The sequence below is a fragment of the Xylocopa sonorina genome, chromosome 2 (assembly GCF_050948175.1).
Source record: "Xylocopa sonorina isolate GNS202 chromosome 2, iyXylSono1_principal, whole genome shotgun sequence".
NCBI classification, from domain to species: Eukaryota; Metazoa; Arthropoda; class Insecta; order Hymenoptera; family Apidae; genus Xylocopa; species Xylocopa sonorina.
Genome location: NC_135194.1, coordinates 14,696,086 through 14,705,708, shown reverse-complemented (window position 1 = coordinate 14,705,708; position 9,623 = coordinate 14,696,086). Strand labels below are relative to the sequence as shown.

At 33.9% G+C, this 9,623-nt stretch overlaps 2 protein-coding genes and 1 long non-coding RNA gene across 3 annotated transcripts; 1 reads left to right on the top strand and 2 right to left on the bottom strand.

Moving 5' to 3' along the window:
- Positions 1-221: 221 nt before the first annotated feature.
- Positions 222-3,552, bottom strand: LOC143432786 (E3 SUMO-protein ligase ZBED1). The gene is made up of 5 exons (XM_076909678.1): positions 2,219-3,552; positions 1,733-2,148; positions 1,457-1,611; positions 1,011-1,368; positions 222-596 (listed from the first exon to the last, which is right to left on the bottom strand). Exons 1-4 carry the CDS (start codon positions 3,500-3,502, stop codon positions 1,046-1,048), a joined length of 2,178 nt encoding a protein of 725 aa, XP_076765793.1. The 5' UTR covers positions 3,503-3,552; the 3' UTR covers positions 222-596; positions 1,011-1,045.
- A 426-nt stretch (positions 3,553-3,978) lies between these two features.
- On the top strand, positions 3,979-5,904 carry Pig-b (phosphatidylinositol glycan anchor biosynthesis class B). Its single transcript, XM_076909679.1, has one exon. The coding sequence runs from the start codon at positions 4,432-4,434 to the stop codon at positions 5,902-5,904; it is 1,473 nt and encodes a 490-aa protein (XP_076765794.1). The 5' UTR covers positions 3,979-4,431.
- Positions 5,905-7,837: 1,933 nt separating this feature from the next.
- LOC143433186 (uncharacterized) lies at positions 7,838-9,619 on the bottom strand. The gene is made up of 2 exons (XR_013103100.1): positions 9,502-9,619; positions 7,838-8,264 (listed from the first exon to the last, which is right to left on the bottom strand). It is a non-coding gene; the product is annotated as an uncharacterized LOC143433186 (long non-coding RNA).
- Positions 9,620-9,623: the final 4 nt, after the last annotated feature.

Here is a 9,623-nt window from a genome sequence, read left to right as displayed (position 1 = left end):
ATTTAAGAATTCAATTAGAAGTTATTAAACAAATAAACAGATGAAAAAATTTAATCAGTAAAACATACGTAAGTTAATATCACAAGTATATGCTTTTCAAGGTATACTGATAACAAAATAAAACTGAAAAGTGATCAAATTATTTATCCATTAAGTCAGTCGTTTTTTTTCCTAACATCATTAATAGGAAGGAATTGTTAAAAAATTTTCATAAATCAGTGTAAGATTCATAATGTTACTCAATTTATAACATTTTAATGTATAAAGATAAATTTGCTATAAATTATTTATTAATTACTTCTTTGTAAAAAGTACAAAGATTGTGTAAAAAAATTTAATTTCACATTTTTATGCAATATTTACAGCGTTAAAATTCGATTTTCGACATTTTGTAACATTTATGGATTTTTATAGATCTTAATACACCTCGTTAATGAAAAACTATTATCTCTTATTAATTTTTATAAATAACGATTCTTTTATTTTAGTTATTACTACCTTGTAGTTATTGTAAGTTTCTGTGCTGCATCTCTTTTGATATAACTAGAGTGTTCTTAAAATTAATAAAGTCCTGTTGCTCTATATTCAACTGAATGCTAAAACAAGACAGATTTTATTAGATAATAGTTCAGGGATAGTTTTAGACATTAAAAATACTTTTTCATTTTCTAATACACAAATTCAATGTACAAAGTTATATTAGAATCTGATGACAATAATCATATTTTTTTTCTATAAAACATTTAACAAATGTGTACATTTTGCAACTTTAGAATATTCAAGTTACTGTTAATGAAGTAAAAATAAAAACAGCAAATATTGACTCTATATACAAATCAATTAAGACTATGGAATATTGATATTTATGTTAAAACTTATTTTAAATCAACAATTCTCTCTCTCCCTCTGTTTTGGCTTATTTCATTCGTATTTGCCTTATGTATTAAATTTAAATTGTATAATAGTTAATAATGTGACCAGACATTATTTCACATATCAAAAAGTAGTACCTTTAAATAATTCAATGGAATATTTAATTCCTTCTTCATACGGTATGATTACCATGAAGGAAAAGTAATTTGTCTACCAAATGAGAAGGTAAAGCTGCTCGTCTTGTATCGTATAAAACTTGCACTTCCGCTGGGATTCTAGAGGGTGGCGCGCAACATGCAGGTACACAATTATATTTACAAGCCAGTTTGCCCAAATTTGGACATTTTGCAGAAATTTTAGCCCACCATTGAAGAGGGCAATAATCAAGTGGCGCAGTGGACTCGGAATGATACTGTACAAGTTCAAGATCGGCCTTTTCTTCGGCGGGCATTCCACTTTTCATTGAACACAAACCTCCAAGTAAGAGTTCCATACCTGTGTGTATGTAGAGACAGTTACGATATATATGTTCGATTAATAACTAAAGAAAAATAAAAATTGTTCTATAGTTTGCAATAGCTACCTGATACGCGATTTTTTTTATTTGGAGGTTCTTCCTCAACTTTGATACTTGTACTATCACCAGATTCCTCTTGTATCAGTTTTGTCAACATTTCTTTGATGTCAGTTGCTACAGAGTTTTTATCTTCTTCTGTAGCATATGGTAACTGTTTAAACCTGACATAGAACATATAATATTAATTATGTTTTCAATTATTTAATTAAGTAATTGGAGGGTGACAGAGAGTATGGAGAAATCCAAATTTAGACTACACTCTACAAATAGAATAAATCTCACCTTGGATCTAGAGTAGTCGCAATTTGAAGTAATAAAGTAACATTATAATCTGCATATTTATCGCAAAGCATATCGGATAAAGATTCTTTGAAAGCCTTTGCTTTTTCGCTATCAATTTCTTTTATTTTAAGATGAGATGATACAAGTTGCCAAAGTAATGGTTTCAATAAAGATATTAATGGCATTTTCTCCTCGCTAAGTGTCATAATAGTAACTTTAAATGGCTCAAGCACATTTACAAGATCCTCTACAACCTTCCACTGATCATGTGTTAAATCGACTACTTCTTGATCGACACCTTCCATGCTCTCCAAAATTGATGTTACAATATTACGACGTAGAACCATTTGTTCAAGCATGTTATACGTTGATGTCCATACAGGTGGATAGTCCATTAACATAGTGTTTTCTTCTAGCTGTATTCAAAAACAGTAATTTACTATAATTTCTTAATGAGTGATCTATAATAAAAATTTGTACACTTACTTCTAGCAATTGTTCCTGCATAGACAGTGCTGCAGATGCAGCTGGATGACTTATAATAGCCCCAATAGCTGCCCTACATTTTGCTAATATAACAGCAACTTCAGGAGTTTCAAAACATGCTTGAGCACATACTTGCAAGGTATGAAGTAAACAAGGAACTAATGTTAATCCTCGACTTGATAAAGCAGCTAATAACTCTGTCCTGGACGTAGCTACTACTACTGCGGTTATCCTTTCTATTTTCAGATCCCAATCAAGTAATAAACAATCTATCGCGTTACCCCATTGGCACTCCTCCCAATCTGAAGGTGCATGTATCGTACTTAAAACTTTACACTCTAACACTGGTTCACCAGAATTTTGGTAATACATAGATACAGTAACGAATCGTTCATCTGAGTTTGATCTCCACTCTTCAATAGTCAAACCGACATCACTGGTAATACAAGACAAAGTTGTAGCTACAGATTCACGAAAAGTATCATAAATCTTTGGTATTATTTCTTCCTCTAATTTATTTTTACTAGGAATTTCACATGGCGAACGTAAGGTTGCAACTAATCTTTGAAAGCCTCGTCCTTCCACTACCTCTGGTAGTTGCAAATCTATAATAATAAATTCAGCTATAGCATCTGACACAGTCTTTCCGTCAATGCACGACTGACTAATAGAATTATCCTCTGGCATCAGAAAAGCTACATTTTGGCTATTATTTCCAATGTTAGAACCACTTTTAATCATAACTCTCAGTGGTTGACCAATTGTAATATCATCCTCAATGTTGGACAAACTTATATTCGGATCCGTCACAAATTGAATATCCCCGTCTATTTGAACAGTACCATCTGCATTAGTGGTATAAATATGTTGGGCAGAAGTTAAACCTGTCTTTAATAATTTTTTCTGTGCTCTCCTTTCCTTCGTTTCCTGAGACAGTACCTGTCTACGTGGAGGATTAGTGGATTCTAATTCCGATAGCTCTTGAGCGTGTTTATTTTGTAAATGCATACGTAAATTACTGGTATTACGATTGTAGGCAATTTGAGTTTTGCACAATATGCAAACTATCTTTACTTTAGTGAGGATATCTCCGTCATCTGTAGCTGGAAATCCGAAAAATTTCCAATAAATACTCCTCATCGACATGGGTACTACTAACTTCTTATAAGTATAAGTATGTTTCTCTTCCATCATTTTTGCGAGTACCATTTGCATCTCGCTTTTCGAATCATCTGTCGCGGATGATTTTCCGCTGTTAGGCAATGTTATCGATTTACTATCCATAATTGTAAATCGAAATACATAAGTACCGGCACGTCTTATCTTTTAAATGCTAAAATGCAGATATACAATATTTCCTGTTGTTGAAATATCTCATGGCGTTTGTTTCTCATCAAAATGGTGGATTTTCGTTGCATAATTTAAAATAGAATTGTTTATAAAGGTGCACAATTCCTTTTACCCGTTCATCTCTTTCTATGGTTATAATGGGATAACAAATTTACCGCGAATACTCCGATATCTCAAAGCTACGTTTGACGAATTATTTTACAGATATCGAACTTCAATTTCTCGTTTCGAAAAGAACGATGCACGATCGGTTATCGACCACTTCTCGTAACGATGCTATCGACTTTAGTTCACTTGTTCAAAGAAATATCGCTACGTAGAGTTCTCAACTAATCGATTCAACAAAATGGTGCCGTTTCAACAAGCGCCATCTCTAACGATTATTCGATACTATCCCGTATTTTGTTCATTAAATTTCACGTATGTAAAATGTGCTAAATTTCAATATGTACAAGTAAAAAATAAATGTTACTTGTTATTATCGAAGCATAAAATTAATCACCGAGAAGTGTGAACGATACTTTTGCTAACAGTTAACATATGAGACTACTTCTTAATTGAGAATGAGAGGATAATTTCATCTTACTACGCTACATAAAATATTTGTACATATGCATATTGTTTTATTAGAAATATATAACTCTTTTGTAAAGTTATTAATATTTAATAATATTAATAGAAATAAGTAAAGTTTCGTGAAAATAGCGTTGGAATACGAGATATGTAGAGCAACGTCTAACAAAGCAAAAATTAACCTGAAATTTTTCATTCGCGTCTATAATAGCTCCATACCGTTTATATTCCGAAAAATTTGTTTTTGAAATCTATTAATATCTAATGAGAGTTACTTTGGAATATAAAGAATGTTTTTGCAAAAGAAAACTAAGGTACTTTTTTCTTTAGTACTATGGAGGTTAATTTCCGTCTTCGTAGTTCAAACTGCCCACGCACCAGATGAATATTGGCAATCGTTAGAAGTTGCTCATCGTTTAGCATTTGGATATGGATATCTCTCATGGGAGTGGACTGCGAAAATTCGTAATTATATTTATCCATTTTTGATATCCGTTATGTATCAAATATTGGCATTGATATCTTTAGATCGTGTAACAATCTTAACAACATTGCCTCGAATCCTTCAAGCAATTTTCAGTGCTTATGGAGAATACAAATTCTACAATTGGAGCAAGAACAAATGGATGCTGTACAGTTTATGTATAAATTGGTATTGGTATTATTGTGCCACACGTACATTAGTAAATACTATAGAAACAGTATGTACCATGATAGCTCTATCGATATTTCCATGGCGTGATGGCAACGTTAGAACCATAAAATACTTATGGATTGTAGGATTCCTATGTATGATTAGACCTACTGCTGCTATTATATGGCTGCCTTTGTGTCTTTATCATTTATGTACAAGTTTGCAGAATAAGTTGATATTAATATATAAATATAGTATGATATGTGGCATTTGTTGCTTAAGTTCTATATTATTAGATAGTTATTATTATGGTACGTTTGTCATTTCTCCTTGGGAATTTTTCCGGGTAAATGTATTATATAAAATTGGAGATTTGTATGGAACACAACATTTGTTGTGGTATATGTTTTGCGGATTACCAATACTTTTAGGGTATTATTATATTGTATTGTTATTATGCATTTGGCAAATATTGAAACATCCATCCCGTTTTCATCATCAAGCTGTTATGTTAATTACTATAGCTTGGACACTTAGTATTTACTCTTTGTTGTCTCATAAAGAATTCAGATTTCTGTTGCCCCTTTTACCAATGTGTATATACATATGCACTTCTTGCACATTACCTTTAAATGTGAAACATGTTAAAACGGCAAGAAAGATTATTGTAGGACTATTAATAGTAACCAATGTGTTACCTGTACTGTACTTTAGTCTAATACACCAACGCGGATCGTTAGATGTAATGAATATTCTTCATAAGGAAATCGTAAACAGCGATAATACGAGTAGCATATTATTTTTAACTCCTTGCCATGCTACTCCTCTTTACAGCCACTTGCATGTAAATGTACCTACTAGAATATTGACTTGTGAGCCAAATTTCACTAACGATACAAATTATGTCGACGAAGCAGACGTATTTTTCTCAAATCCGATGCAATGGCTTGATCGAAATTATGATATTAACGAAAGCGTTACGATTCCTAAATATGTAGTATTGTTTGACAATATTGTACAAAAAGTCAGTCGATTTTTAAAACATTATCAACCAATGTCGCAAATTTTTTATACACATTTCCCACAATCAAATTACGGAAAGTATATTTATGTGTATAAACGCAAGTGAATATCGTTATTTAAGTTACATAGTGTATGCTTGCGCGTTATGCGTGTACATTATCTCTCTGTAATAACTTTATATTTTTATTAAATTTAAAGTAAATATTCTTTTATGAATTTCATTGTAATAAATTAAGGAATGACCAAAGCCAATTATATTTCATCAATGTGCAAAATTTCTTCAACCTCGATAGCAAGAAAAAAGTAATCAAGGCACGTGACAGAAGTTGCCGGATTCATATACAAATTGTACGATTTGTGGAATGGAGGGCTGAATAGAAGGCAGTGGCCAACAATAATGGTGGTAGGAAAGAAGTACAGTTGGAGAGGGAATGGCAGAGCGAGTTTTTGCGGTACCACAAACAGTACACGAAATTTTGATAATTATGATTATATAGATGATCGTTATTCGATTTTCGATGGTCGAAGAATGAATTGGTTGTAAGGCCAGCAAGTACCGTTACCAAATAGGACTTGAATCTTAGGAACCACATATACGGGACGGTAATACTAACGGTAACTTCCCAACATTATACCATATTAACTGAATTAGTATCGTTCGTGACACGGAAAATTATTATATATATATACATATATAAAATATTTAAGTGTATACATATTGTTAATACAAAGCGAATAGTCTATTACTGTATATTTAGTTTGTTATTAACGTTCAACAAAGAACAAACCGAGTATATCTTCATGTTTCATATTATTTGTTAGAAACGAAAGAGTAATGCGAAGAAATAGCTTTGTTAAATCCAAAAAGGTATTGAAAGACAACAAACTTATCCGCAAGACGCTGTGTAAGCCCAAGAATATACATAGTGATCGCAACCGCGAATAAAGAAAGGCGGACGTGGTAAAGTAAGGCAAAGTAAAGTAAGGTAAGGTAACTCGTTGCTATAATCAAAGGTACGGTAAGATGGTGCAAGTGGGATGGAAGAAAATATAAAGAGGGGACTGACTACATGGAGTCAACGTTCCGAACAGGTCAGCGACCAGCTCTGTCTTCTTCTCTCTTGTCTTCTTCTTGATGTCTTTTTCCTTATCACGATGCTCTTCCTTAACGACTGTCTTTTCGACATTAAAAACATCATCTTACATCTTTTTCCATTGATTGAGGGGACCGATTTAAATGATTTATCGGAGTGCATCTTTTACGACGGTGTTCGAGCCACGCGAGTATCTTATATACGTATGTAGATATATAAGTACACAATACAGTTCATCGCGGAAGAAGCATCTGTGATTTGTGATGGTTTGAAAGTTACGTATGGCTACGTACCTATACGAAAGGCACGGGTATAATCCATGTCGGAGAGAAAGTTCTGCGCAACGGTGAATCCGTTCCTCTTCCTTCCATGGTGAAAGAGCATCCAAAACGGATTGTTCATTGCGACGTATGGACAGACCTAGCGTTTAAATATTTTTGAATGATACAAGAAAGTCGACTGTGTTCTACTGTTTTGGTGATATAATTTCAAAATCTTTTAACACTTACGCACGTATTTCTTAATGGAATGATGCAATAGTGAACACGATGCTAAAATTATTTTAGGAACGAGTAATATCGTACGCATCGAGACGATGTACTAATTTTACGTTTACTAGCGTCAATAGATGAAGTTACAAAATGTAACTCTGTTATAACGCAGTCGTATCAACGTACAAGTAGAATCTGGTTTGACTTTGAATCGTAGTTATTGTTCATTGATATTACTGAACAATATGTATATATATAGCTTCAACTTTAAATAGAAGAAGCTTTGGATAAAAAGGGACCAGAATCAACTTTAGAGCCCTTAAAAGTAGCAGGTGTTTGGCAGGTGTTCCTTTAACCCGAGCTAGGCCTCTCTTTTTGTACCGTCCTCTCCCGTCTCCGTTTGTTTTGCAAAAGGATACATTATAAGTATGATAAAATAAAGAATAATAACTCACGCGAGAAACAATAATAATTATATATTTACTTTTTTCTAATTAGAAACGCCGAGCCAGATATTTTCTGTACATTTCGTAACTTTTATTTCGTAACACAACTTTTCATTTCGTCATAATACCTGAAATGTACGAATGCGTATAAATATTGCTTCTTGATCTCTACGCGTTACTTGCTTTTTGCTTCCTTTTAGGCAAAAAACAAGCAGCAACCGCAGTGAAATATCTTCGCGTACGTGTAAGGTGTTGATGATTCACATCGATTCTATAAAAAAGTAGTGTTAGTATAGAAAATTGATATGACACGAAAGGTTCAGAGTCCGATATTGTAAACCGGCTTTTCTTCCATCGTCGAATACAGACTTTGCTCCTCGAGTGTAGACTTTGGTCTTGCGCGATTCTCACCGTCAACTCTCGAGGCTTCTACACCTGTTTAATGCACATAGATTTTGCTTTTATTTCTTCGTTTTATATGCTGTTATGTATTCATGGTTCATTTCGCATACCATATTAATTAAACCTAGAGACGGATTGCGTTTTCGGATTGTATATATATATATATATTAATAAATCCGGCACGGGTATTTAAACCATTCTTTAAAATATCCACGATAACTATTTATATTATTGAATATGGTTAAAAATCGGAGTAAATTAGTAATGATGTAAGAATTGTGATTTCCTGTTGAGTATGTTGTAATCGACGAATCTATAAAAATGATAAATATCATAATTCCAATGGAATCGATGTGTTCAATGGAAAGGACAAATAACGTATTGTATACATATACATGTGAAGGAAGGAAGAAAAGAAAATTGGCATTCGGATAAAGTCCATTTTCGATCTTGGTCCATCATAGAGCGGTCAACGTTGCACTTGTCCTCCTGCGGCTGTCGTTACGCGCTATTGAGCTCGACCAATCACAGTTGGCAAGCAACAGGTGATCGACCAATCCGGTCTCTCTGTCATGGCATCGTCACTCCGCTAAGCATTTCGCTTCACGGATATTCCTACCGAATCCAACGACGATTGCTTTCCCGTTTTCTGCTTCTCTGTCTATACATAACTCTTCTCATTCTTCAGTTTCCCCACTCTACGCCGGTCGTGTCAACCTGTTGCTCGTTAGCTTTCCTTCACTCTCCTTCCTAGATCGATTTAACGTAAACTATGCGGTAGATATACCGTATATGCGACACACACGCTTTGATTTTTTATGTATATACGCGCAGAGTGGACAGGCGGTCGTATATTAATTTCCCAGGGCATAGTTGCGATTCTATCTGTCGAATATAATTAAACGATTCGTTATTTTTAATCGAAAAATTCAGCCGCGAAGAATAGAAGCTGAGTTTGTTCGTAACAATTATGATGCAAAGTAAACGGAGTACGTAAAGGAAGAAATCGGCATATGCGATCGCTGTTTCTATCGATTAGTGTAATCTAATCAGAAAGATGAACTCGATTATTTAACAGAAATATACATAGAGCTGTTAACGGTTATTCAAATGATAATAAGTACATCGGCGAGATATTCAGGCAAATAAAGAAGGGAAACATCGAGGAGTGAAGTAAGACATGTTCGTGCACGCACGTTATCAAGGCCGTGATCACGTTATGGAGGGAGCACCTGGAATCGAGGGCACAGGCGATGGTATACGTACTCACTTGTAATCAGTTATAGAGGCTCCTTATACTCGGAAGGAGCACGTTAGGTAGCCGCCATTTTTGTTCCCACCGCTAATCGTTTTCTATCTTCTCGTTTCAGTGGATGTCACATGTTTCCTTGA